The sequence below is a fragment of the Rhea pennata genome, chromosome 15 (assembly GCF_028389875.1).
Source record: "Rhea pennata isolate bPtePen1 chromosome 15, bPtePen1.pri, whole genome shotgun sequence".
In the NCBI taxonomy this organism is placed as follows: Eukaryota; Metazoa; Chordata; class Aves; order Rheiformes; family Rheidae; genus Rhea; species Rhea pennata.
This window is the reverse complement of record NC_084677.1, coordinates 15,487,862-15,515,640: the sequence shown is the minus strand read 5'-3', so window position 1 is coordinate 15,515,640 and position 27,779 is coordinate 15,487,862. Positions and strand designations below refer to the sequence as shown.

The 27,779-nt window shown below is 58.5% G+C and overlaps 2 protein-coding genes across 4 annotated transcripts; one reads left to right on the top strand and one right to left on the bottom strand.

Annotated features, from left to right (window-relative positions):
• The first annotated feature begins 798 nt into the window (after positions 1 to 798).
• On the top strand, positions 799 to 15,871 carry RADIL (Rap associating with DIL domain). 2 transcript variants are annotated; one of them, XM_062587910.1, is made up of 14 exons: positions 799 to 1,431; positions 5,428 to 5,735; positions 6,872 to 7,495; positions 7,655 to 7,692; positions 8,249 to 8,409; positions 8,501 to 8,613; positions 8,832 to 9,069; positions 9,633 to 9,805; positions 9,905 to 10,055; positions 10,330 to 10,520; positions 10,883 to 11,222; positions 11,350 to 11,489; positions 12,359 to 12,498; positions 13,228 to 15,871. In XM_062587910.1, exons 1-14 carry the CDS (start codon positions 882 to 884, stop codon positions 13,334 to 13,336), a joined length of 3,276 nt encoding a protein of 1,091 aa, XP_062443894.1. In that variant the 5' UTR covers positions 799 to 881; the 3' UTR covers positions 13,337 to 15,871. The 2 variants fall into 2 exon arrangements, with proteins under 2 accessions (XP_062443894.1, XP_062443893.1); XM_062587909.1 differs by lacking the exon at positions 799 to 1,431 and adding an exon at positions 4,807 to 5,015.
• Positions 15,872 to 16,031: 160 nt separating this feature from the next.
• AP5Z1 (adaptor related protein complex 5 subunit zeta 1) lies at positions 16,032 to 27,566 on the bottom strand. Of its 2 annotated transcripts, XM_062587911.1 has the most exons (17): positions 27,497 to 27,555; positions 27,022 to 27,162; positions 26,476 to 26,662; positions 24,290 to 24,434; positions 23,119 to 23,231; positions 22,456 to 22,624; positions 21,853 to 21,993; positions 21,425 to 21,462; positions 21,183 to 21,345; positions 20,729 to 20,907; positions 19,816 to 19,958; positions 18,820 to 18,969; positions 18,460 to 18,571; positions 17,967 to 18,064; positions 17,382 to 17,514; positions 16,998 to 17,212; positions 16,032 to 16,687 (listed from the first exon to the last, which is right to left on the bottom strand). In XM_062587911.1, the coding sequence occupies exons 1-17, from the start codon at positions 27,535 to 27,537 to the stop codon at positions 16,417 to 16,419; spliced, it is 2,439 nt and encodes an 812-aa protein (XP_062443895.1). In that variant the 5' UTR covers positions 27,538 to 27,555; the 3' UTR covers positions 16,032 to 16,416. The 2 variants fall into 2 exon arrangements, with proteins under 2 accessions (XP_062443895.1, XP_062443897.1); XM_062587913.1 differs by lacking the exon at positions 27,022 to 27,162 and having other exon boundaries at positions 27,497 to 27,566.
• Positions 27,567 to 27,779: the final 213 nt, after the last annotated feature.

Genomic DNA, 27,779 nt, shown 5'->3' with positions numbered 1-27,779 from the left:
GCGCGGGTCGGTGATTTTTCTGCGAGCACGTGCTCCGTTTTCTCGGTGGGGGGTAAGTTCTCGGAGAGGAAAATCCACGTGAGGGGCTTTGCGGAGGCTGCTCCCGCCGTCCCACCCCGGCTGAGACCCGGGCGGCCCCCATCGTGGGCACTGCTCCCGGCGATGCCACGGCCTGTTTTAACGTCCTTAGCACGCCAGCAACTGCCAAAAGCTTTGACAGCGTAAGGACGTTTTTAGAAAGGCTAATTAAAGCCCATTTTCACCCAGGGCCTCTTAGCTGGCAAAGGCATTTAGCAGCGACCTCTGAGCGCAATTTAATTTGCATTTGAGCTCTGCGTTTCACCTTTAAAAAATGGGATTGCTCCATAAACCTTTTAGTGAAAGTGACTCCTAATGCCTTGGCTCCCAACCAGGAAGGTCCCTCTCGAATCCCAGAGTGACAAAACTGCTGGGCTCCGCTTTTCCCTCGCTGCAAGACCAGCTGCAGATAAGCACGTTCCTGCTTAGGCAAGAGGCAATCACTATTAATATGTGCAATGCAGAAGTTTGGGGCTGCTCCAGGGCAGTTTTTTGGGGGGAGGAGGGAGGGGGGAGGACAAATCCCTCCTGGGGCTAACTGTGCTGATCCCAAGGAGTTTGGATGAACCTGGCTGCTGGTGTCCTGGGTTTCCCAAGGGAAACCACCCTCCTCTGCTCTCCTCTTTCCATGTCACAGGAGAGAGGAGGAGGAAGATCCTCTGTGGGCCATCAGCAGCAGGCTGCCGTGTGCTCTCCATGCCCCGTTGGAGCAGATGGCTGCTTTGCCCTTACTGGACACGCACCTGGCCTTCAAAATCTTGATTCTTCCCTTTCTGTCTCTCTCCCCTGCCCAGCAGCATCCCATGACAGCCTCACACACTATGTTTTATGGGTCCTCCTCCACCATGGCTCCACCATCCAAGAGCAGGCTGAAGCGTCAGAGCCGGATTTTCTCCCAGGTCTTGTACCGCACACTGAGCTACAAGGACCGGAGCTCAGCATCCTCCTTCTCCACAGCTGGCAGTGACGATCCAGCTGAACTGTCCACCCAGCTTTCTGCCCCGGGCGTCTTGAAGATCTTTGGAGGCAACATCTGCGCGGGCACCAACTACAAGAGTGTGCTGGCGACGGGGAGCTCGGGCGCGCGGGAGCTGGTGAAGGAAGCCTTGGAGCGCTACGGGCTGAGCCAGGTGAACGTGGGCCAGTACGTGTTGTGCGATGTCATCGGGCGGTTCGAAGGCTCGGAAAAGCAGTGGCAAACTGAAGGCCTGAGGGTCCTTGGGGACACCGAGAAGCCGCTCCTCATCCAGGACCTTTGGAAGCCCAGGGAGGGCTTTTCCCGGAGGCTGGAGCTGCGCAAGAGGGCGGAGGTGGAGGAGCTGGCGTCCAGGGACGTGGACACCACGACCGCAGGTCAGAGCCGGGCGCGAGCTCCCGGCAGCTGCCCGGGGCCGGGAGAGGGGCGCGGAGCGGCTCCCGGGGGCCGAGCCCGCCGGGGCGGACGGGCAGCGGGCAGGACGCCCCGGGGTCGGGAGCTGACGGCCAACTGGCTCTTCTTCCCCGCCAGGTTTAACGCGGGCTGGAGGGAGCCCAGACGCCCGGCATACGGGCGGTGCGGCCACGGCGAGCGGCCGGCTCCGCGCTTCCCGCGGTCCCCGCTGCTGGGCTCTAAGCAAACTGGGCTCCCCGCCGAGCACAGGAACCTGCCTCCCTGGCGCAGGCGGTGGCTGGTTCTCCAAGCATCCGGAGGATCGTTTTCCGTAAGCGGCCCTCAAGCAAACCCCCCCGCGCTTCGTCTCGCCTCGATGGGGGCGACGAGGGGCTGCGAGAGCCCGCGGCGGGAGATGGGCCGCCGGGGCCCCGGGCGGCGGCTGCGACTCGCTGGCTCGTGGTTTCATACTGGAAACTGCTAGTTATGCCCCAAAATCCAAGTGCGGGGTTTGGAAGTGGCTCAATAGCTCATCCGGCTCTCCAGGAGCTCGTTCCTGCCCTGCGGCGCGTGATGCAGACGGAGGAAGCAGGGCTGCTCCTGGCGCGCGCCCGGCGCAGGGCTCGGGCCGCGGGCTCGGGTGAGCGAGGGAGGAGGATGCAGAGGTCTGCTTTTAGCTCCTGCTCTTCTTCCAGCTGGGATCAGAGGGAGATTAAGAGCTTTGGAATAGCTACAGGCTGGACGGACTCTAAAAATGGCTCCTTTTGAGTGGATAAAAGGGAAAAAACTAGCTGCGGGTGCCGAGGTCGCCCGCGGGCTGGAGGTCTCTTCGGCTCGAGCCGCGCCGCGGTCCGTGCCGGCGGCAGAGCCTGGCCCTTAGCCCCCCTCGCTGGTCCCGCTCCCCGCGGGGGAAGCCGAAGGGCAGGAACGCGCCGGCGAATTCGGGTGCTGCGGCCAGCGGGGACGAGACCTCCCCCGGCTCGCTGAACCGCAGGGCTGCGGCTCCGGTGGGCTTTCCGCCCCGGTTTCCCGCGGGGGAGCGGGCAGCGCGGGTCCAGCCTTGGCAGCCTCTCGCTATTTCTAAGTAAAAAGCAGCTCCTGACCGGCTCACGTGCCCCGGACCTGGGAACAAGCCTGGTTTTGCTTCTGATGCGCGGACGGCGCTTCGTGTGTTCAGGCAGTCTCGCGCGGGGACGGCAGAAGGAAGTTCTCCGTTTCTTACCTCCGAGGGTTTTCTCTATTCTGAGAGAGAACCTGCCCCAGGACACCAACCTTCGCCCAGGGCAGCTGCTCTGCAGGCTACCAAGCCCTGACTGGTCTTGTCCAGCTGCATTTTTTTTTTTCCTCTAAAACAACCTTTCTTTGGGGGCTGCTGGTGGCTCCATCGGTCATCTTGCCGCACGGCGGCGGCAACGCAGCTCCCCTGCCCTCCCGCTGCCGGAGGCGCGCGAGCGGGATGAGGAACCTCGGTAGGCCTGGCGGAGGCTCCCAGGAGCTGGTGTGCAAAACGTAGCATCTGCCCGAGGAAAGCAGGACTCTGGGCTCCCAGCTCCCCGGAGCAAAGCAGGGCAACGCAGGAGAGCAGAATCCACATGGAAACACAATCCAGGCGCTTCCCAGCCTGGGGAATCGCCAGGGCCATCCGGGAGGGCCCGGCTTTGCTGCCCCGCTGCTGAGCTGGCAGGAAGGGCTCTGCATCCATCTGTGACCTCGTAGCAACCAGCTTAAAGAGTTTTAAATGCTCGGCTACCCATTCTCCTAATTAGTTTATTAGCTGCTTCCCTGCTGAGAGGGAAGTCACTCCCGCTTGGCGCCACTAATTAGCAGCCCAGGTTGCGCACATCAGCTGCAAACGAGGGGCGACCTCCTCCTGCAGCATCAGCTCGCAGCCCGGCTCCCGGCTGGCAGAGAGGAGGCAGGAGGAGCCCTGCTCGCCAGGAGCGGGAGCCGCGGTCGCGGTGCTGCGCCCGGCCTCCGTACCGCGTCCGACCTCTGCCGCAGCGGCCTGGTTTTGAAACGTGTCCCAGGCTTGCCATTCGCTCCTTCCTCGGCCCTTGCTGGCCCCGACTTCCCCGGAGTTTGGAGGCAGAATTGCATGCACGCTTTGGGGAATGCAAAAGTTAAGCCTGTTGCGTTAAAAGATACAGATATTAAAGGGTATTGTTGAGGGTCTGACTTTGTAGATCAATTAGAAAGCAAAAAAAAAAAAAAACCCTTAGCATGATTGCATCCGGGGGAGGGGGGGGATTCCCTTCGGATTCGACGTAGGGACGAAATAGGTCTGCGGCGGCGGCGCCGTCGGGGATGCCGGGGCGCTCGTCCGCGGGGCCGCGCGGGAGGAGGAGCGAGGAGGCTGGGCTCGAGGCCCCCGTCCTCTCCGTCGCGGCTGGGCCGCGCGCGGCTCCTCGCCCCCGGCCCCGCTGCGTTTTTCTGCCGTTGCGGCAGGCAGGCAGCCGCTGGCTCTGCCGGGCCTCGGCGCGGCTTGCCCCGTGTTTTGGGTGCGTTAACCACCCAAATCCGGTACCAGCGGATCGAAAAAAATGCCCCGGTTCATAGGAGGCCGGCGCTGCGCTCAGGAAAAGAGCTGTGTTTATCTTTCCAGCGCCGCTCCGGGGTTAGCAGCCAGCCCGCGGCGGGGCCGCTGCGTGGAGCGAAAAAGCAGCTTTTTCCTTTTGGGTTTAATGCCACAAAATAAATACAGAAGCTTCCTTTCCCCTAGATAAGGGGCCGATGGCGGCCTGGCCGTCCTGGCGTGGGAGCCGGCGGCCCTGCTCGCTCCCGGCCCGGCGTGGGCTACCTGGGGCGATAACCACCGCCGGCAGGACCCGGCCGCCGGTGAGCCCCCCCCCCGGCACCCAGCCTGGCCCCAGCTATTGCACCCCGAAAGCTGGTGCTTCGCAGGCTCCCTGGGAGCCGCGGGGGCCGCGTTAGCCTCCCGCCGCCGTTCCCGCGCCCCGTTCCCGCGCAGCCCTCGGCGAGCTCGGCCCGCAGCCCGGCCGAGGGCGTCGTTCGCCACGTGCCAGCGACATGCTGCTCGCCGGCCGCGCGAGCTGTGCCGCGGCGCGTGGCTGGTTGCGTTTTTAAGGAGGAAGAGGGGTGCACGGAAGGGCATTTCCCGGCTTGGCCCGCTCCGCCCCTGCCGGCGGAGGCGGCCGGCCGCAGTTCGGATCGCTGCGGGCTGCTTGGCCATCGCTCGCCCTAATCCTAAGGCATGTAAACAGCAGGGTTTATTTTCTCCCTCTCCCAGCCCCGTCTCTTTCGTTTTCCCAGCAAAGGAGCGCTCGACTTAAAACAAACAAACAAAAAAATGTATTTCAGAACCGGCAGCCCGTTCCACACCAAATAAGGCAGATGGCATTTTGGGGGTCTGAGCTCGCGAGCATCCCTTTAAGTGGCTCCCGGCTCCAGCCTGCCGCTCGCCCCGGCCCCGCCGCCGGCTCCCACCCGGAGCCGAGGGCCAGAGCGGGGACCCGGCTCCCGCGGGCCCTTTCCCCCCCCCCACCCTCTTCGTCCTCTGCCTCGATCTCCGAATGCCGGCGACCTGCTCCGGGGATGCTCCCCGTGCAAGGTACATCCCGAACCGCCCCCGCCGCTCCTTTCGGATTTCCTTGCCGGCGCCGGGTGCCGGCGCGGGGACCGGGGCTGCTTCCCCGCCTGCGCCAGCCCCCTTCGTTCGCTCGAGCTCCCGGGCGCCTTGCTGACGGCTCTGCCCGCGCGGGCGCTGCGCGGAGTTACCGACAGCCGGCTGCTGCGGCGGGCGGCTCCGCTGCGGAGGACGAGCCACGGCCCGGCCGCTCGGCGGGGAGGAGATTGGGCGGTGGGCAGCATCCTTGGGGCCGGGCACGCGGCGAGGGGACATCAGCCCTGCTCCCGGGGGGGCTTGAACTGCTTCCTCCCAGCCGGGCGCCGTGGCGATGCTGCGACAGTGGGGACGGCGGCGCCGCGGCGGCCCGGGACTCATCCTGGCTCTCGTCCCGCAGGCATCAACGCCCAAGCCCGGAAGCTGCAGCGCAACCGGGCCAAGGGGGCCGCGCGGCCGCCGGCGGGCGCTGAGCCGCCCGGACCCCCGCCGACGCTGCGGCGCAGCCTCAGCGAGACCAGCCTGGGCCGCCCGGCGCCGCGGCGCGACGACCCGCTCCGCCGACACTACTCCACGCTGCCCGAGACGCTGCGCGGCCCCGCCGGCGCGCGGGACGGCCCCGCCGGCGAGCGGCCCGCCGGCAACGCGTGCTTCTCCCTCTACCAGTCCCCGCACCTCCTGCTCCTGCAGGGCTACAGCCAGCAGCACGTGAGCACCGCGCGGCCCGGCCCCCCCTCACCCCGGCCCCCCTTTTCCCTGCTCCCGGCCCGTCTTCCCCGCAGGCTCTTTGCAGCTGCCGAGCCCCGTGGGGTGGGAGCTGCATGCACGGCCCCGCTGGGCACGGGGTGCTGCGGAAGAGCATCCTTAAAGGGCTCCTTGCACGGCCCCACGGGGCACGGGGTGCTGTGGAAGAGCATCCTTAAAGGGCTCCTTGCACAGCCCCACTGGGCACGGGGTGCTGCGGAAGAGCATCCTTAAAGGGCTCCTTGCATGGCCCCGCTGGGCACGGGGTGCTGCGGAAGAGCATCCTTAAAGGGCTCCTTGCACGGCCCCACTGGGCACAGGGTGCTGCGGAAGAGCATCCTTAAAGGGCTCCTTGCATGGCCCCGCTGGGCACGGGGTGCTGCGGAAGAGCATCCTTAAAGGGCTCCTTGCACGGCCCCACTGGGCACAGGGTGCTGCGGAAGAGCATCCTTAAAGGGCTCCTTGCATGGCCCCGCTGGGCACGGGGTGCTGCGGAAGAGCATCCTTAAAGGGCTCCTTGCATGGCCCCGCTGGGCACGGGGTGCTGCGGAAGAGCATCCTTAAAGGGCTCCTTGCACGGCCCCACTGGGCACAGGGTGCTGCGGAAGAGCATCCTTAAAGGGCTCCTTGCATGGCCCCGCTGGGCACGGGGTGCTGCGGAAGAGCATCCTTAAAGGGCTCCTTGCACGGCCCCACAGGGCACGGGGTGCTGCGGAAGAGCATCCTTAAAGGGCTCCTTGCATGGCCCCGCTGGGCACGGGGTGCTGCGGAAGAGCATCCTTAAAGGGCTCCTTGCATGGCCCCGCTGGGCACGGGGTGCTGTGGAAGAGCATCCTTAAAATGATGCTTTTAGCAGCGTTTCCTCCCCTCCCTGCAGCCCCGGCAGTGGGTTTTGGGGGAGCAGAGGCATTTCTGCAGCGGGATGCAGGGGGAAGGTGCCCTTGGTGGTGCGGGGAGGGGAGCCGGCGTGCTGGCACGTGGGCGGCCGCCCGTGCACGGGGTGCAAGGGCTCCTGGGGGGAGGGGGGGGGCTGCACGATACCTCCTGCCGCCGCCAGCGGGCCGCCCCGTCTCACGGCCCGCGCACCCCCCGCCTCGCAGGACAGCCTGGTGTACCTGCTGACCCGCGAGCAGCACACGGTGGGGCAGCGGACGCCGGCCAGCAGCCCCAGCATCGCCCTGTGCGCCCCGGACATCCTGCCCCTGCACTGCACCATCCGGCGGCTGCCGGCGGCCCGCCGCCGCCCCGGCGAGCGCCTGCTCCTCGAGCCCGTCGCCGGCGCCGCCGTGGCCGTCAACTTCCGCGAGGCGCCGGGACCCGTGGCGCTGCGCCACGGCGACCTCCTCTCCCTGGGCCTCTACTACCTGCTGCTCTACAAGGAGCCTGGCGAGGCTCGGCCCCTGCCCGCCCCGGCGCTGGCGGGGCTGCGGGCGCTGCAGCGCGCCGCCGGCCCGTGCTGCGCCGGCTGCGGCGGCCACCCGGGCCCCCGGCGCCCCGCCGCCGCCGCCGCACGCCGCAAGCCGCTGCTGGAGTTCGAGCGCGCCGCCGAGGACGCGCTGCTGGGGCGCATCCTGAGCCTCGTCGAGCCGGCGGGCGACGACCACAAGCTGACGCCCGCTTTCCTGCTGTGCCTCTGCGTGCAGCACTCGGCCGCCGCCTTCGAGCCGGGGGACTTCGGGCAGCTGCTGCTCAAGGCGGCCAGAAGGATCCAGCGGACGGTGCGGGTCAGTCGGCGGGGCCGCGTGTGTGCGTCCCTCCCCCCCCATGCACCGCACGCCGGGCTTTTCCTCTGCCCCGCTGCAAAGGCGCCCGTCGCTGCTGCCCGGTCTCTTGCCACCCCCCGTACGCTCACTGCTGCCTTCTCTTTTCCTCCCCGATCGCAGGAGAAGACCAAAGAGCTGGCGGAGAAGCAGTCGCAGCAGTAAGTGCGACCCCCCCCCTCCACCCCCGCTTGCTTTACCCGGCACGGGGGCGAATTCAGCGCGCCGGGAGAGAGCGATTCCCGGGGGGCCCGGCGAGGGCCAGCGGCGAAGCAGCCGCGTGCCGCCGTGCCGGGGCCAGGCGGCGCGCTGGGGCGCAGCTCTCGCCAGCCCGGGGCCGCGCTGGCGGCCGTTCCCGGCGGTCGGGCTCCGAAGCGGCGGCTGGAGAAGCTCCTCGCGCTTGTTCCCAGGTCTCTTCCCCGGCTAGCTCTAGGAGAAGCTTCCCAGACTTTCTTATAGCAGGAAAAAATAGGTTTTAAAAAAAAAAGAAAAAAGAAAAAAAAAGAAAACAGTTCAGCAGTTCAGCAGCTGAAAAGCTTTCCAGATGCTTTTTGTTTATTTTGCTTTATTTTTGAGCAGCCCAGCACAGTCAGGCTGGATTCAAACCTCCAGAGCTGGCGTAGCAGCTCGTACTTCCCAGGGAGCTGCTCTTCAGCCGCTCTTATACCGCGGTTCGAGTGGATCCGTACCCAGAAACGCTCTCCCTGGTCTCCCCAGCCAGGATCCCGCATCCCTGTCCCGCTTCACCATCACAGACCTGCTCCCGGACCTGCAGCACGTCGTCTTCTGGATGTCCAACGCCATCGAGATCCTCTACTTCGTGCAGCAGAAATCCCCCGCCTACATCCAGAGCATGGAGGAAGAGCTGGACATCAAGGGTAGGACGCGGGCCCTTCTCCATCTCCGCTCCGATCAGGAGCCGGCTGCCGTCCCCCTGCCCGCCTCTCACCTCCGTCTGCTCCGCCCTAGGGTCCAAGGAGTCCCTGTTCTCCTCGACCATCACAGCCAGCGAGGAGGCGATGACGGTCCTGGAGGAAGTCATCATGTACACCTTCCAGCAGTGCGTCTACTACATCTCCAAGGTAGGCGCGCGGCGGCGGACACGGGGCCGCCGGCACTTCCCTGGCGGGCAGGAGCTTGAGCCAGCTCTGAGTTTCCTGCTGAAAGGCTCCGCTTTGGGTGGCGGCGTGGGGAGAGCATCACGTTGCGGCGAGGGCTCGGGGGGGGGGGGGGGGGAAAGGGGGGAAAAAAAATATCAGTCCTGCTGCGAGTCTCCAGCTGTTGGCACGTCCCGGTGCAGTGTCTGTACGTGTCCCTCCCCGCGCTGCTGGAGTGCGACCCCTTCCAGACCGAGGGCCGCGAGGCGTGGCGAACGCCCCCCGCGCTGCCCGAGGAGCTCCGCAGGGTCGTGCTCGTCTACCAGGCCACGCTGGACCTGCTGCGCCGGTACGAAGTGCACCCGGAGATCACCTCGCAGATGTTCGCCTACCTCTTCTTCTTCTCCAACACCCTGCTCTTCAACCAGCTCCTGGACAAGGGTCAGTGCACCCGGCAAGGTGCTCCTCGCCCTCTCCCTGCCCGGTTGAAGCCGATGGCTTTGAGGGACCATCCCGGGGCATTTTAAAGCATGTCCATCCCTATCCTCCCTTGAGAGGTTGTGGGGCTGGGAGAAGGGGCTTTGCCAGGCAGCTTGCGAAGGCTGGCGAGGGGCACGTCTCGGCACCGTCGTCACGGGGAAGCTGAGCCCAAGCCCAGCTCCGGGTTGGCGCAGCTCCGCTCCTTGGGAGAGGTCAAGCCCTACGCCTCCTTAGGTATGCCGCCCTCATCCCCCGCGGGAGGGCCACTGTCCTGAGCCCAAGCAGAGGAAGCCAAGCGCAGCACCTTTCCCAGGACCACCTGCTTAATAAGCCACCTGCTTTTTAATTGGGGAGCAAGATGGTGCTCGTTAGCCCTAATGAACACGGCAGCCCTGCCGAGTGCCCGGGCGCTCTTCCCTGCTGCTAGTGCCGGCCGGGGTCTAGCATGTCCGCAGCCGCCAGCGTGAGCCTGGACTTGCTCCTCCGTGTCGAGGCGCTCAGCCTGGCCGCCCTGCCTCCCGCAGGCTCCTCTCTCGGCTGTTTCCACTGGTCCAAGGGCGTGAAGCTGCGGGCCTGCGTGCGGCTGCTGCTGGAGTGGCTGCGCGGCGCCGGCCTGGAGCAGCTGGCGCAGCAGTTCTTCGCCAAGCTGGCCGGCGCGGCCGACCTGCTGGCCATGCCCGGCTCCCGGCTGCTGCAGGTGAGGGGCCGCCGGCGCGGGGGAGCTCGGGCGGCCGCGGCCCCGCCGGGAGCGCCCCGGGGGTAACGCGGCCGCGCCGCACCGCCTCCCTCCGCTCAGATGACGTGGCCGTGCCTGCGAGCCGAATTCCCGGCGCTGAGCCCCGCGCAGCTCCGGCGCCTGCTGAGCCAGTGCCGGGCGGCGATGGACGCGGGCCGCGTCGCGGCTTGGCAGCCCGCCGAGGAGGAGAGCGCGGCCGCCCCGCGGCACGGTGAGCCCCCGCCTTCGTGCCCAGCGCGGTTCCCGGCACCTGCAGGCCACCACCGAGGTTTTCACGCCTACGGCAGGCAATTCCCTCCCCTCCCCGGGGCTCCCGCGGGTAACTGCTGCCGTTGGGAATAGCCACGCTGGCAGGGCGCCGGGCTCTGGCGAAGCATGCGGAGGGATGGCGAGGGGCGCCGGCGGTGGGGCTGGAGGAGAAGAGCAGGGGGGTCGGGGAGCCCGGGCCGGCGCTAGCCCCCCCCCCCCTGCCTTTCCGCCGTCAGACGATGTGCTGGAGTCCTTCGATAACCACCCGCCCATCATCCTGCCCAGCGGCGGCTTCAAGGTGGACCTGGAGGTGGAGACGCTGGACGACAACATCTACCGGCACCTCCTCTACATCCGCCACTTCCTCTGGAGCCTACGGAGCAAGAGCCCCCCCGGCGGCGACGGGCCGGGCCCGGCCCCCACGAAGGTAGCGCTGGCCCTGGGGTGGCCGGGGAGGATCTCGGGGTCCCTCTCCATCCCGCCGGGGCTCCTCCCGCGGTACCCGCCGGGGCAGCCCGGACCGAGGGCTTGCTGCCCTCGTTTGCCCGTGGCCAAGCCTCGGCCGCCCACTCGGCGCGCCGCGCCGCTGGGAGGGCTTAGCCCCCGCTAATCCGCACCCGGGGAGCGGGAGGGACGGACCCGTCCCGCGTCCTCGCTGCTCGGGCTTCGGATGGAGCCGAGAGCCGGGCGAAGCGCCCGGGGGGGCGCGGGCAGGAGGGCGGCGGGGGGCGGACACGACCTGGATGGCGCCCGCGCGGGCGCACGCTGAGCGTGCTTCTCCTCCCGAAGGAAGAGGCAGCCGCGGCGCCCGATGTCCCGGAGGCGGGCGAGAGCCCCGTCCCTGCCCTGGGAAGCAGCCTGGGCCCGCCGGCCTGCCGCTCCCCGGGCGGCTGCGCGGAGCCGGAGGCGGACGGGGGCCCCCCGCGCGAGCCGCCCGGCAGCGAGCCGCAGCTCCGGGAGAAGCTCAAGCAGCTGCAGCTGGGACGCGGCACGGCCCCCTCCTGCCTGCTGACGCCACCCACCACCCCCCTGAACTTCGACTGCCGCAGCCTGGAGCCCCCCCAGGGCGCCAGCCTCCAGGACGCACGCAGGAGCGGGCTGAACGGCACCAAGGCCGGCACCCCCGAAGGTATCGAAACCAGCCCGGGGCTACTCGAGGGCGGCGGTGATGGGGTTTCGGTGGGATGCTTTCCGTGGAAGTCGGAGGGCAGAGTTCGGGTGACACCGGAGCAGTAACACGGTCTCCCTGCCGCCAGGATGCTCTCCGACGCCCTACGACTACCCCACACCGGCATCTTCCAGCCGCAGCTCTGCCACCGATGACTTCTGCTACGTCTTCGTGGTGGAGCTGGAGCGAGGCCCCGCCGGGCTGGGGATGGGACTGATCGACGGCTCGGTGAGCGCTGGCGCGGGCCGCAGGCCAGGGCGGCTGTCCCACCGCGCAGCTGGAGAGGGCCGGGCGGGAGGGAGGGGCTGCTTTGTACCGCGGGCAAAGCCAGCGAGGAGCGTAATGCCAACCCGAGCGCCGGGGTAGGCTGCTTCTCCCGGGGAAACGAGGCACGGAGGGATCTCTTGGGAGAAACAGCTCTCTGCTCCTGGCTCGCTGCGCTGTGCGTGCTGAGTCCAGCCCAGCTGTCCTGCAGCTGGAGAGAGCAAAAACGGGCCTGAAGCTGTTGCAGAGGGAAAATGACTCAGGCGAGATCGTTCCTCCACCCTTCGGCGAGCGGCGAAGGGCGCGGGAGCAGCGCGGCAGCTCGCCCTGCCCTTGCAGGCGGGGCTGCAGGAGGCTCGCGGGGTGCCAGCGGCGCTCCGGCCCTCCCTGCCCTGGCAGAAGGGCTCATCGCAATTTGGCTTCGTGCAGTGGATCGTCTTACAAAGTGGCCTTTCAGGGCGGTGTGGTAGTCAGTAGGAAACAGGGCATCATTCAGCCCCAGGGACAGTCTCGCGCAAAGGGCTCCCGTTCCCCAGACGGGGCGGCAGGCTTGTTAACGACGTGGTACCCGTAATTAAATTGAACGAGGAAAGATTGCCCCTGCCGCTCCTTTCTGCGTGCACGCGGACTGCAAAACCCGAAGGCTCGCGTCTCATACCTGCCGGTTAGCCGTGCTTCGGCAGCGCGCGGCCGCCGCGGGCCGAGCGCCTTGCGGGTCCTGCCCGCCAGCAGGCACCAGCCTTGCTGCGCCCCGCGGGGAGGAGGCGCTGGCCGGGCTGGGGGGGGTGCCCGGCCGCCCCGGCGGGGCGCTCACTGCCCGTCCCCGTCCGCAGCACACTCCCCTGAGCTCGCCGGGCATCTACGTCCGCACCCTCATCCCGGAGGGCCCCGCGGCCGCCGACGGCCGGCTCTCCGTCGGGGACCGCATCCTGGCCGTGAATGGCACCAGTCTAATCGGGGCAGACTACCAGAGGTGAGTCCCAGCCTGATGGAGGGGCCGCGCCGGTATCGGCATGGAGGGGGTTATTGCATCCAGGTTTTCTGCTGTTTTGCGGCAAAAGGAGCTGCGCAGGGTCTCCTAGTGCCTGTTGCTACGCTCGCAGCAAACAAAACATTGGCGCCTGCGGTGAAGGCAGGCGGCAGAGAGCAGAGCTACCTAAGCGGGACGTGGTGAAAGCAGCTGTGTGGGGAGTTTGCAGGAGGATGCAGGGAGGAAAGGCCCATGTTTGGGAGATAAACATGACCCCCCCCCCCCCCGCCAAAGGGGCCTCTGAGCAATGCAGAGCTGCTCCAGTCCTGCCCGGCCTCATCCGGCCCCGGGCTTCCTTCGGATGCCACGGGATGAGGCAGCTTGCACCCTGCCTTGCTGTTCGCGACAAGCCACGGGGGCCAAAGAGCGGCTCTGGGCTCGTTTTCCCCTGTCCTGGCAGCACCGGCGTGAAGGCCAGACTCTCCGTGACGCTGAACGCAGAGGGGAAGCAGGCCCTGCTCGTAGCACCGAACGAGGCTGTGCGGGCACAAAACGGAGGGTGGGGGGTGTTTTGCAGCTAGAGAACAGCTGCCCTGCGCTGCCCAGCGTGACCGCTGCTGTAAGCTGGGTGTCCAAGGGAGACGGAGACTTGGTGCTTTAACATGTGAGCCGTGACCTGGAAGGCTCCTAGGGGCACCAGAATTCACCTCTCCCTGTTGCTGGTCTCTGCAGTGCGGTGGACCTCATCCGCTCCGGAGGGAAGAAATTGCGATTCCTGGTTGCCAAGTCAGACATGGAAATAGCCAAAAAAATCAGTTCCAGCTCCTCTTGTTCCTCTTAGTTCTTGTGGGTTGTTCTGCAGCAGTTTCTGGATGCAGTTCTGGTTAAGGCTGACGTCTTGCAGCCCAGAGTGCAAGAGGGAGAACCTGGACTCTACGTCTGCCCTCAACTTGTTTTTCAGCATCCTGCTCTGTGCTGCAGCAGATGAAAGGAGATGCAAAGGTGGCGTAAGCTTCTCCCGCTGCGCTGGCTGGGAGCATCACTCCCTAATCTATTGCGCGGCCTCACCTGATACCCTGCATCTTCCTTCTCAGGAGTTTTCCTGCTCTTACGTTGCTCTTGGCAGAGCGCAGGAAGGGGATGTCCCCTCTGTGGCGGCTGTAAGCAGGCTCCTCCATTCCTCTAGGCTGACAGCCCTGCATGATCTTTCTCATTCTGACACAGGTTTTGGGGAGAGACTTTTAGCTTTCCCGTTACTCTCTAATGCTGGCAGATGAAAGGCTTGAAACACCCTTGGAATTTAAAGATTTACACGTGGGCCAGGCCTGGGCTTCACTGCGACCTCGGCCACCTGAGGCTGTGGCAGGTCAGGCTGGAAAGGGGCAGTCAGAGCAGTGCCCAGCTCTGCGGGTGGCAAACACAGCACACGGGTCCAGGAGCAGTACCGCAGCACAGGGAAGGAGCCCGAGCAGGACGCCTTTGCTAGGAGTTAAGCCCCCTGGTACCGTACCCTAAGTCAGGAGCCCTAGTGTAGTGCCTTACTGCTGCTGGGCCGCAGCTGTGCTGCCCCACGATGGAAATTTTTGCATCCTGCTTCAGGATGGAAAACAGCTACAGCAGTGGGTTGACACCACCAGCAAGTCCCTGCAAGTCCTGGGGGAAGAGCCTTCACGAGAAGAGCTCTCTTCCTTTCTCAGGCAGCAGCTTTACTGCCCAGCTCCGGCACACGCTCCTAGCAGAAGACCCCCGACTCCTCTCCTCAGGGCCAGCCCAGCAGAGCAGGGCGCTTGGGAGCAGACAGCAGCGCTTTCCCCGCACAGGCCTTGTCGCCCCCCCCCGCCCCCCGCCTCCAACAGGCTACAGCCCAATTAACGCTTCTATGCCTGCTTCTGGCCCCTGCATCCTGGGACTGGAGGGTCCGTGCCTGCTGCCACCAGGGACCTGACTGACCACGGCCGCACCTGGTGCCAAAGCAGCTCGGCACCGTGTCCTGGTTCTGTCCCGCCAGCTCTCCTAGCCCACGCGAGGCCACCCTGTTTCCTGCCTCGCGCGGAGCAGCTCGGAAGTGCAGGCGATGACAGGCAGCACAGGTTCCCTTTCGAAGGTCAGTCTCACAAGTCCCAGAAACAGCCCCGCTCTCTACCGCCAGCAGAGACGGCGGCCGCAGAGCTGAGGCCGCAGCTCCACCGTGCGGCTGGCCGCTTGCCGGCACACCCGGCCTCCTGAAGGCTATGCCTGAGAAGCTGTGTGTGCTTTTAGCAACATTAACGGGATAAACCTGACCTGGTTTCCACATATAGACAGATACCGAGACCTAGTTTAGCCAAACCCTGTTAAAACAGACTGCCACAAGGCCCCACGTTACATCCTGCACTTAACAAGCCAGCATGGTCCAGGCTCTGGCAGCAGATTAGATACTAACATGGCATTTTGCATCAGCAACTCTCCAAGGATTGCGATGCTTAAAAGGGGGTACTTAACAGGTTGGCCTTAATTAAACCTTAGATATTTCACTGCTGTATTTTGGTTTCTGTGCTCTTAGTCCTGCACTTCACAGGTAGCAGAAGGCTAGAGGTATCAAAATAATGCATGCAGTGGAAACACCCAGGTGACTGAATTTGAATGCAGCCTGGACTGCCTTTTCTAGGCCAAGATGGACAAAGCACCTTCACCAAAATGCTAGTGCCTTGCATTCCTGCTGGGCCATGCTTGCACCAAGTGGCCTGGGGCACCACCACAGCAGGGACTCGGAAAAATGCATCACTCCTGCCATTGAGGCAGCTGTACAAGGCAGATGAGCAAACACTCAGAGCACCACAGGGCTCCTGGTGACTCACTAAACCTTGAGCCAAGTGAGTTGGCCTAGTCATCCTCCACGGAGTCAGCAGTGGCCCTCCTGAGGTCTGGAGAGGTGCAAATGGACTATCTAGAGTCCCTGGGCAACTGCATTTCTCCTTATTACCCTCTGCCCAGGAGCCAGGGCTCAGGGGAGGCTTTGTTTGCACTAGCTGCACCCAGGCTCCTTTCAGCGGTACTGAAGCAGCCACAGTCCAGGCTCCCTCTGCTTCCTGCTGAGTATGACCCCCAGAAACAGGAGACAGCCCTAGAGCTGTATGTTGCTCATAGTGCAGTCAAGTATTAAAATAAACTGTAAATAAACCCTGCTATTTACTAGTGTGCATGAGGGCTTGCTTCTCTTGCGAGGAGCAGTGGGACATACTTCCCCAATTTGTTAATACTGTACAGCTTGAATGTGTATAAACTTCTAGTGTAGATACAGAACAGCATGGCACCTGTTTGACATGGGGCTGATGTATGTTAAAAAAATGCTCTTGGTGTCAATAATAAACTGTGTCAATAAATCTGTCTAACCTTCTGTCTGGTGGATATATTTTGGGTCTCGACATATTCACTGTGTTAGTAAGACAAAAAGCTACTGATGGCTCATAGCAGACTTAGTGGAGCCACTTCTGCCATCTCCACCTCACACAGGTGAGGCTTTGCTTGGCCCATCTGCTCCAAAGAAGGAGGGGAAGAGAAGAAGCATATGCATAGCCAGGGTGTTGCAAGAAAAAAGGAGAGGGAGAAATAAATCAGAGTAGAGGGAAGTAGAGAACATCTCCCAAGGGAGGAGGTTTGCTGGCAGGGTATTGATGCAGGTACTTACATTCCTGCCACATTCATATAAATCCACTGGAGTTTTCAATCTAGTGGTCAAGGAATGCTAAGATAAGCAACAGAAAGGAAAGAAAAGTAGAACAGGCTCAGGCCAGAACAGATGCCTCAGCTCTTCTTATTCCTGTTTTCCATTTTATTTACAATTATTTCTTCCTCATTTCCAGTTCAGAGCAGGGCCTCAGTCTTAAATGTCAGCAGCAGATTAGTTATAAGAAGCTAGAGCCTCTCAGAAACCCTGTTCTCTCACCCCGGCATGAAGCCAGTGCCCCCTTCTAAGAGCCGGCTGACTATCCTCAGGGCAAAAGGGAGGGATGCATTCGTATCTCTCTGAAATGGTGTACTAGCCACGTCCACAGGTGGTGTGAACACAAACTGAGCCACACTTGGCATTTTCAGCAGGTTCATGAGCTCAGTCGCCCGGATGAGGATCTCCTCACGGTCCTCTTCGCAGTACACAGAAGTGACAGCAGGGCTCTGCACAAACATTCTCATCTTGGACAGGAACAAGGATACTCTGCAGGAGAGAAGGATGCAGTCTTCAGCAGGCAAGGCCTTTACACCCAGCAAGGTCACTACTCAAGCCTGTGTTCCCTTAAAAGACTTTGTTGCAGGCAAACAAAAGAGGCCCCTCCTTTTCTCACAGAGTATTAGCCACCAAACACCACTTCCCCAAAACATGCTCCTCCACAGCTTGCTTCCTCAGTCCTGTTTCAGTTTCAGGTTCCACAAGTTGCTAAGTCATTTAACAGTGGCAGACATTTGTGTTTGAACCCATCAGATCTGTATGTCTCAGCCTTGTGCCCTTTCCTGCCATCCCTCCTCACCTGGGAATCAAGTCCTGGCTGCGAGACGCCAACTTGGTCAACGCAGTCATGAGGACAGTGATGACGCGGGGCGCGTAGTTGGGGATGCTGGCCAGTGGTCGGAGCTGGGTGATTTCGAACAACGTGGCTTCCAGAGCCTCAAAGAACCGGTTGATCTGCTCCACGGTGCAGCGCTTGTCGTAGGACACAGACATGTACTCTCCAACAGCCCAGACCTAAAACAAAGGCAGATGTGCTCAGGGCAAGCCAAAGCAAAGGGGTCTGAATCTTTTGTAAGGAATGATACATCAGATTAGCGAACACTAAGACAAAGGAAAGGGAAAGTGATCAGCAGAGCACATCAGCTGGAGTGTCCTGTGGCAGAAGTAGGCAAGCCCCACTTACCAGGTGGGTGAAGAGAGGCTCCTTGTTCCGGATGTTGCTGACAGATCCCAAGAACTCCAGAAGCTCCTTGGACAGTTCCACGATGAACGCAGGGTGCAATTTGCAGAGAGTCAGCAGCTGTGAACTCAGCACCCTAAAGCAGAGAGGGGGGGAACACCTAGATCACAGCCAAACCAAGGAGATGCTAGCAGCGTCTGGCCATAAGCACATAGAATTGACCATCACCCTAAGACACATCCCAAAAATGGTGTCCAGAGCAACACAACTTACTGCTTTTCAAGCTGTTTCTCTTGCAGTGCCATCCCCCTTAACATCTCCACAAGACAGCTCAGAACCTCTCATTACAGTGAGTCCTATCCCCAAGGCCAATTGGACCTTTCTCCTCCCTGGGAAGGAGGCTTCCCTCGTGAGCCACCTCGTCACAGGTCAGGCAGTATGCTCAGTACATCTATGGCAGGGGTGAAGATGCAGTTCCCACTCCGCACTCTCCAAAGATAGGTGACAGCAGGAATTTGGTCACAACGGAAGAGGCTGCTAGGCTGTCCTGGGGCTGGAAGATCGGCTGTGCCTCCTGTCTGGTCTCACCTGTGCACGTCATCTTTAAATGCTGGGGTCTCATAGAGCTGGTCACTCCTCTGCAGCACCAGGAGCACCAGCTGGTTTACCAGTGGCTTATCTGCAAACTGAAACACAGCCCTTGCTTCAGTGACGTCCAGCAGCCAAAAATCAAACTACCCAGCCAGAGCGGACGAGGCCGACACAGAAGCAACTTGATCCAGCAGGAGGGGAACAATGTACAAAGCAGGCACGAGGCACTCATTTCACTCTTGATTGCCTGCTTTATAGCTGGCTGAGAGAAAGCATAAACACTGATGCTACACCACGGAGCTTTTCAGCTTCTCTGGATGAAGCAGCTGGCTCAGCCTATGTTCATACCAGCACTAGACCATCCCTCTCTCCTCTCACAGATGTATTCACCTCTGTCAAGGTTGCAGGTTCTTAACACTTTTCCATTCATGGCTGCTATCCATGTAATGAAATTCCCCGGTATGTCCAGCAGCCAAACTGCCTCACCTACCTCTGCCACCACACTGAAGAAGAGCTCCAGTAAGACAGGGACGGTCTCTGCACACTGCACAACCCTTGGGCTGCTGGCCAGTGATCCTAGCAGCTGCCGGAGTGGAATTAGCCTGTGGGCAACAGTAAGCTACTGTTGAAGCTGGCTTGTTCCCACCTACTCTTCCTAGGTCCTCCTTCCATATTCCCCTGCAAGGCTTTTGAGCGCTTGGCAAAGAAAACACAGGAAAGTCAAGCCCACCACACCCCAGCTGATCCCGGCTAAGAGCAGCTACACCTTTCTCACAAATCCCAGTGCTGCCTCCCAGATCTGGGCAGCTCAATCAAACCCTTGCAACAGCCTCCTAAGTCTATCTCCTACCTCTCTGGGGAGTCTTCAGGGGCAGCCTCAATGCGGAGAAGGTACTGGAACATGCTCTTGTAGACGGGATGGCGAAAGGCCTCCAGAGAGGTAGCTGGCTTCACAGATGGGTCACAGGCAGCCTTCTCAGACACATGGAGAGAGGGTGACCTAGCAGAAGACATACAAGATGTGCTGCAGTGGGAAAATGGGCTGGACCTTAGCTGGGATCCTGGATAATGATAACTACCCTGCCATTGAAACAAGGACAGTAAGTCAGCCCAGTTCAGGCCTCCTGGAAGCTAGAAAACCAGGATGTCAGGAATGTTGAGTAAAAGCCCCCAGACAACCTCAGCCTTCAGGCTCAGGTAGTAGTTTAAGAATTGCTTCTGTATCCTTCTTGGGAAAGCAGAAAATGGTGCTCTGTATCCTCTAGAGCCCACTGACCTCCTGCCTCCAGGGTGAACTCCCCTTTCTAAGCACTCCAGAAAGTGGTGCTAATATCAGGGAAGACAAGGAAGGGAAGAGGTACAGCTGTGAGAGTCATTCCCAGTCCTATGCCACCTCCCTAGAGACTTGTCCAGTCCCTCACGACCTTAAGAGGGAACTTACGTTTGCATCCAGGAGCACAAAACCAACGAAGAGAGATAAGAGCAGGAAGAGAAGACCAGCAAAGCCCATGCCTTCACGTTGTGGCAGTGGCTAATGCTGGACACCTAACGGGAACAGCACCTTGTGATAGTTTAGAGGTAGATAAAGGGAATGGGGTGACAACATCCTGAGCCCCAAAGACAACTTGGCACTGAAGTGAGAGAGTTGTCTCTCCCTGTGCATAGCAAGACTACGAAAACTGGGCTGACATATGTGCAGCTTTGTTTTAACCTAGCTGTAGCAGATGCCTCCCACTCCACAACAGCAGCAGCCAGATGGCAGCTGAGGCTCAAAGCAGTGGGTACTAGGCTGTAGTCAATGTAAAGACCCCGATTAGGAAGCAAGAGGCGAGGAAGGCAGCCTTACCTCAGCTGGATGTCCAGAGCTGCTGTTAAACAGGGCAGGTCGAGTAGCAAATGGAAGATCTCAATGGCTGTGCCTGCATCCAGCAGAAATGGGAGAAGGTCCACGAACTCAGAGATAAGGGATGGGCTGTTCCATGCCAGAAACTGCAGGGAACAAGCATCAACTGCTGCATTAACCTGTCCCTCTGCTCTGTGGCCCAGATGACTCTCCCACTGTGACCAAAGGGGATAAGGAAGGCAAAGTCACTTGTGAAAAACAAGAACAGAGAAGACTGAGGGTTCAGTCAAGAGCTGGGGAGGCTGCTGGTAGCTCATCACTGGTACCTGGCAGCTGGTTCAGTGGCTGGCAAGTTGCAACTTAGTGAAGTTTTCAAAAAACAAAATACTGGCTCCTAACTGTGCTGACTGACCCAGCATGGTGAGCCTTCCTTGGCCATCCCCCAACATGAGGGCACCACAAGCTCCTTTGTGACCATTTATATGAGGGCTGATCTCAAGACTTCTCTTGAGAACTTACAGGTAACTTAAGCTCTCATGGCCTCTAAACACTGGTACCCAAACTCAGTGCACTCCACAGGAAGGGAATACGATTGCCTGGAACAGGGATCTTCTCTGTGCCAAAAGCCAGACATTCCCCTCCACTACAGCCTGCTCCTTTTCTAGCTGCTAAATCACTGTACTTCCCACCCCACTGACACTAACCCAGACTCTCCTATACTAATCACACCCAGAATCACCTTTCCTTCTCAAACTCACACTTGCTTTTATCACAGTCCTCCTCCTCTCTAGCACTGTCACAAAGGAACAGGTTTTTGGTGCTCTGAACCGCACCAAAAGGCGCATGGAGGGCTCGGTGGGGGCACCAAAAGGCACACACAGCAGGCTCTCCTCTGTGCTGCTCCAACAAGCGGTACCTTGAAGAGATTTGGGAAGGTCTGTCTGAATATGCTGGAGGTGACAGTGAAAAGCTGGCTATTGTCTTTGCAGAACTGGATGAACTCGAAGGCCAGTGATGGGTTGTGGAAGAGCTGAGCTGGGATCTCAGTGAACAAGTGTTTGTAGATTGCATCGGAGTCCACAGCTGCCATCTCACCTGGGAGAATACAACACACTCCTGAGCACAGTCCACCCAGCAGCTTTGCTGGCACAGGCTCCAATGGCTAGGTAAAGCCCAAGTCTGGTGTATGTTACTCTAGAGAGTGCAAGGCAGTGCAGCTCCAGTGTCTCCAGGAGTGGGAACACTCACCCTGGAGTATAATCAAGGCTGAATTACCACGTCTGGCAGCCAGCAAGTCTCCAGGACAAAAGGCTGCTCTGAGAGCATGCAAGACTAGACCATGGAGAAGGGGGTGAACATTGCTGACTTACCATGGTTTAGGAAGAACTGGGCAATGGGCAGCAGTGCCCTGGCATAAGTGAAGTCCCCACTGATTGTGTCATGCAGGGTCTTCAGGGAGGAAAGCGTGCGATACACATAGGAGGAGTCCTGTTTGCAGATGATGTCTAGGATCGTCACCGCCTCGATGAGACACTGCAGAGGAGCAGAGAGACAGGTCAGAGTAAGGGAAGATCCATCTCCCAAAGCTCCAACCCCTCCTCTGTGTACTTACAGCTTTCTGCAGTTCCCCATCAGCTTTCTTTAGGGCCCCTGGGGAGAAAGAAGTCAAAGTTAAACTCTGTTCAAACAGGTGCATTAGGCTGTCAGTTTGAGCACAAGCCCAGATTTCAGGACAGCTGAGAGGGAATAATGATCCCAATTCCAGGCTCTAGGCTAATGAGAGCCAAGAGACAGAGAATACGGAAGACACTCCCTGGAAATCAAGGGCAGGAGGCAGAAATGGGCATTGCCTCCAAGTCCCTCCCAACACTTACCTCAAGGCTGGTCAATGACTTGCACCAGCAGCCAAAGCTGGTCCTACGCCCAGACCCTAACTCTAAACTCTAGAGAGTGAGATCCCAGCCCACAGAGGCAGTAAACAGAAGCATTTTCAAGAACATGCCCAAGAAGGCTCCACGGAAGGTTAACGGCAAGACTCACGCCGGTTGCTCTGCTCAATAAGCCTCTGGCAGTACTCAAAGGCTTTCTCACGCAGACGCTCCTTTGGGGGAAGCAGGTGACTAGATGTGGAGGTCGTTGACACCATGGACATGACAGAGCCATCCATTTCTGATCTGTCATCTACAAAGTGAAGGTCACCAGGTATCAGCCATACAACAGGCAGTAGAGACAATACAGATCCACACAGCTGCCCAGCAACAGAGGGAGAGCTGCCTGTTACTAGGTGCACTATGAGATAAAGGAGCCTGTGGAAGAAGGGAGGAAGATGGGAGTATTATGGGAACACTAGGGAAATGTTGTGTCCCACCACCCAGGACTGTCTTCCCAGGTAGCCACAGGGGTTTTGCCTAAAATTCTGGGAATGACTGCATGAGTAGCTCCTTGTGGAAAGATCAGTCAGGAGGTTCTGCGATACTCCTTCCCTAATTTTTCCTGCTCTTAGTCCAAGACCCCTGAATTGCAACCCACAGCTATCACTTGCCCAGACCCTGCCACTTCACCAGGGTTTCTGGTGAAGCAATCAAATCAGCTCACTTCTCTGAGGGTGCAATCCACACTGGCCCACAGGCTTTCAGTTCACACCTGAATTAGGGGTGCTCAGCCCCTCGCCCCCGTAGCACAGCAGCCACTTTCTCAGCATGGAGAAGGCCTGCATGTTGAGCCACTGGTCCTCTGTGTAGTGCTGACCCAGTGAGAGTACTGTGAAGAAGTCTGTGGCAATGGCACCATCCACCTCTGTGATAGGGCCAGGCTGGGAGAAAAGATGCACTAAGTCAGATCCCCGGGAAGAGGCTAAGCAAGACTCCACCTACCACATGGAGATAAGCAGCCCTTGCTTATATGTACCTAGGGGCGTCCAGAGGGGCAGTTCTCCAGAGAGAGAAACTGCTGAATTTTAGATTAATTTTCTCCAGCAGAAACACCCCAAACATTTCTCCTCCATCTGACAAAGGCCCCATTTTCAATATCCTTAGTCCAAGGTATCTGATCAGCAGAAGACACTCCCTCCTCACACCTACTCCACGGACAAAAGTTCTGGCCTGACAGCACTTCCTGAATTTTGGAGCTATAATTGCCCCCTACTTTGATTTCCTACGTGTCTTGACCACTTCCCTCAGACAAAGCAACAAAGAACAGCAATACTTCTAGATCACCATTTCCCAGAAGAAGTTGATTTGGGAACACAAAATAGCAGGGAATTGACTAGCAAATGCCCATGTGAAATAACCACAAGTCAGCACTCACCTGTCTTGCTCTGGGGTTGGAGAAGAAGCCTCCAGAGGACTGAGGGACTCCTTGCTGAGTGCTCGCATACCTCAGCCAATCCACCATCTTTTTACTGACCACATTGGTCTGCTCTATAGAAGGAAAATCACAAGTTCATTGCTAGAGCAGGCACAGAAGTGGCTTCCACAGCATATACCTGCTGCCTTTTGACTGCTGTGCTCTTCTTCCAGTCTAGATCTCTTTGAATCAGCACTCAGCAAAGAAATGGGTACCCCTTGGGTGGACGCCCTTTCCTCCTCACGCTATTTCAGAGTCTAGGATCATTCACCCACCTCAGAGCTATGTGCTCTTTTCTCATTCTTAGCCACTGAGTTAGTTTCATTGTTGTCAGAAAAAAACAGGAAGCAAGCACTAAAATCAAGGACTTCTGGTACTAGATCAGTCTAGAGATACTTGTTCCTTTCTCGTGCCTCTAACCACAGCTGCTATAAGGGGAAAGGTGCTAGAATACTGTCAAGTATATTCATGCAGTAGCTGGCTTCAGCTCTGCACACAAAAGCATAAATCCATCACAGAGAACACACAGAAGCTAAGGCAGCTAATTCTGCCTGCTCAGTCAACCCATATGCCCCAGCCCAGTGTCTTCCCCAAAGCTTCTCCTACTTCCTGCACATGTGCAAACCCCACAGGAAACTCCTAGAAACAAACTCTTGATCAACCAAACAACACATCTCCTCACCCTTTTATGCCCACAGTCTCTCCTAAAGTTTATTACCAGGACATATTACTACCTTACTGTTCTGCCTCTCTTATGACCTCTCCACTTCCTAGTTATTTTTGCTGACCCCTTGAACAGCAACACAGACAAAATTCTCTTCATTTCTCAGCACCTGGCCTGATGCTCTTTAGGAGATTAACATTCCTACTGTATCTGGAGACCTCAGCTAGGGTATGTGTCATTTTGACACAAATCTATACAGAATAGGGACTCTGTCTGTCTCCCAGGAGAAATCCTGAGGGCCCAGTGCAATTTTAGAATGGTGGAACACACTTCATCCAAGAAACTTACTCCCCCTGCGACAGAGATATTGCTTATAATGGTGGTTTCCAAGCCATACTCCTAGCCCAACCATTCAGAAGCCCTTTTGATCACCACACAGATCATAAGCTCAGGCCCTCTCATATTTACCTTCAGTTAAAGATACTGGCGAAAGACTGATGACATTTGACAGGACAGGAAGAAGATGCCGAGAACTCTGACCCTCCGGTAGTCTCCCCTCAAGAACTTTTACAATACGCTGCCCCACAGCAGACACTTCAGCCTTCTTATCGCCCTTAAAAACAAAGCAGAGGTAAAGCTAGGCAGGTGATTTTCTGCCAGGGCTAGAGATGAATACCCTACAAACCCTTCCATCAGGTAGCAATGCCAGGATTAAACATGAAGAGAATTCACAATACAGGCTATTTTACTATGCTTTCCAAAGCTCTTCTGTAATGTGAATTCATACTTCCCAGTAGGGAAGAATACTTCAATGAAGCAACAGGTTTGTGGACAACCATCACCTAAATTGGAAATTATCAGCTGCAATGGATATTAATTGTTATTTTTAATTGTTAAAATGAAATGCTACTTCAATTCATCAGTTCTAGAGCAGTGAGTACCAGCACTAACTACTCCCCCTGTGGTCGATTTGCTAGTTCAATTGTTAAATTAGAAATTTATGATCATAAAGTAGGTCATTGTAACACACTCCAGGACTCTCTGGTTAGTCTCTATGCTCAGAAGAAGGAAAATAAAGCAGCTTCCTCTTTTGGAGTTGTTATTGCTGCAGTTTTGAGATGCTGTCAAACCATTCTGTCTAAGACGACTGTTACAGACTACAGGTGGACCAGCCTTTTGAGAGGCTTTCTTTCCCCATGAATGCCACCAGCCACCAAAAAAAAAAAAAAAAAAAAAAAGAAAGAAAAGAAAAAAAAAAGAACCTTCTCTGTGTGCTCAGGGTTTTTCAGCTGGTTGCTGAAGGCAGGGAACAAACACCAGTCTCTAACACTCCCCATCTAATAGTCAGATTTGCATCTGATCACTGGAAACAATTAGGAAGTTTCAGGTCAGCTTCCAGTGAGGAAATTTCATGTTGCAAACTGATCCACGACCGGGGCTACTTTCTGTATTTTGCCCTTCAATAGATGTGGATAGACTGACCAAAGCAACATTCAAACCAGGGCATATCAGTCTTGGAACATGCACAATGAAGAAAAATAGAAGGGACAACCCCTCTCCTGCAGATATATCACTGCAGCCCACTGCAAATGATGGGCTACCTTTATGTGTAGCTGACACACCTCTTGCTACTCAGAGCAAAACCTGACTGAACTCATATCATCAGAAAGTCTCCAGTTCCTAATACAACACCAGAGGCTGTGATTTCTGGAAAGCCCAGAACTTTGTATAAAGAACAGCCTTGCAAAGCCAAAGGGATGAGGGGCAGCAGGCAGGCAAAAAAGAGGGTTTCTAGACAAAGCAGTAACAAATGAGAATGAGCAGAAGACCTTTTTAAAGGCTCTGCTAAAGTTTGCCTGCTTTCTTGAGTAGGGCTGCTGCTGGTTGCATCACTTCTAGCCATGTGTTAGAGAAGCGATACTGAAATAGTTAAATACTGAAAAAAAGGTCATGAGAAATGTAGGAAGCATTTCTGATCACATGCTAAAACTCAGAATGAGAAGTTTCAGAGCACTTCACAAAAAATATTTTATCCTTAATAGGCATGATAACAGCATATAAAAGAAGAAGGGGGAAAAAGTGTTTCTAGTTTATTTCCCAGAGGGCAACTGGGAGCACTCAGGCAGCATTACAAACAGGAACATCCTAACGGTTTCTTCTCTGTGACTAATCTAGATCTTTCAAACAACATCCACAATTAAAACCTATGACATATATCGGGCTATATGTGTAATATTCTACATTTGACTGTGAAAGCCAGAACCATAAAAAAAAAAAAAGTAGAAGCAATAAATTCAATTTCAAATCTTTTTCTTACAGGTACAAACAGGCTTGACTCAAAGTCTTTAACAGCAGCTAGCATCAAAATGATCGTTTCTGCTCCAAGTTAGAAGTCTACTGCTCCTATGTGCTCATGCCCTACACAGCACAACTTTAAGCAACCTGCTATCAAATACTGAACACAAGAAAGCTGCCATTTAAGTTTACATAAAGTAGAATTATTAGGTTCTTTACACAAACATGGAAACACTTCTAGTTTCTCCTAGAGATCGTCAGCAGACTTTCACTCTCCTTAAGCTTAGCAGACAGGCAAAAAAACCAGAAAGCAAATCCATATCGATGAGGGAAGATTTCTGATACAACGGGTTATTTACCTGAGCCAAAAGGATGGAGGATATCAGACTCAAGAGCTTTGTATCTTGAACCTCATCACAGGAGAGGATCAGCTCATTGCAAGGCGACATCTCTCTCAGGATGGCAGCACATAACACCTGAACCTGCTCAGGACACTTGGGTAAACACAGCACCGTCTGCAGCAGTTCCACTAACTTGCCATCTAGCCTGCAAGAACCACAGTAAAGCATCACTGCCAGGCAAGGAAAATGCAAACATACATATTCTTGGTCTTGGGATGGTCTCTTTTGACAGTGACTCCAACTAACTTATTATAGTCACTTCCAAATTTTTTTCCCCTTAGGAACTTAAGAATGCTCATTGACAAACACTACTTATTGTCGGTGAAAAAGGAGGTAGCATTCTCTTTGCAGCAGGAAGAAAGGCAAACAGGATTTTTGCAGGGGCATCTAGCTCAGTGCTGTCAAAACAGAGAGTTTCTTCAAAGCACCGAGCTTTTTTTTCCCCTTCTTTCCTCAGGAAAGTCAGGTTTGGCCTCTCCTGCGGGGCGGGGAGGCAGCACTCACGGGCGGGGGTACTTGGTGGCGGCGACGACGAGGTGCAGGCGCTGCAGGCCGTCCACGGCCTCGGGGCCCGCGTCGCGGCCCGGCAGCAGCAGCGCGGCCACGCGGGACGCGAACCGGCGCAGCTCCTCGGCCGGGATCTCCCTGCGGGGCGGCGAGAGCCGTGAGGCCCCAACTCCCCCCCACCCCAACCCCCGCCCGGTACCTCAGGCCCCTCCCGGTTCCCTCGTTCCCCCCCAACCCCCCCCCCCGGTACCTCGGGCCCCTCCCGGTTCCCTCGTTCCCCCTCAACCCCCCCCCGGTACCTCGGACCCCTCCCGGTTCCCTCGTTCCCCCTCCCCCCCCGGTTCCTCAGGCCCCTCCCGGTTCCCTCGTTCCCCCCCAACCCCCCCCCCGGTACCTCGGACCCCTCCCGGTTCCCCCGTCCCCCCGCCGGTACCCCAGGCCCCTCCCGGTTCCCTCGTCCCCCCCCCGGTACCTCGCCTGCTTGAGGAAGCTCTCGGCCGCCGCCGTGAACATCCCGTCCCGCCGCGCCGCCGCCGCCGCCTCGGTGCGCCGGCAAAGCGGCCCCCCGCAGGCGGGCGGTCCGCGCCGTGCCGACTCCGGAGGGACGCGGCTGCCGCCGCGCGAAGGTTCCGCCCGTCACGCCGGCCCCGGGGTGGGGGTGAGAGCTGCAGCACTGTCCGCTCTCTCCCCCCCCGCCCCAAGCGGGATCGTCCCCCCCTCCCCAAACCCCCCTGACCTCCAAAGGGGCGCCGGGG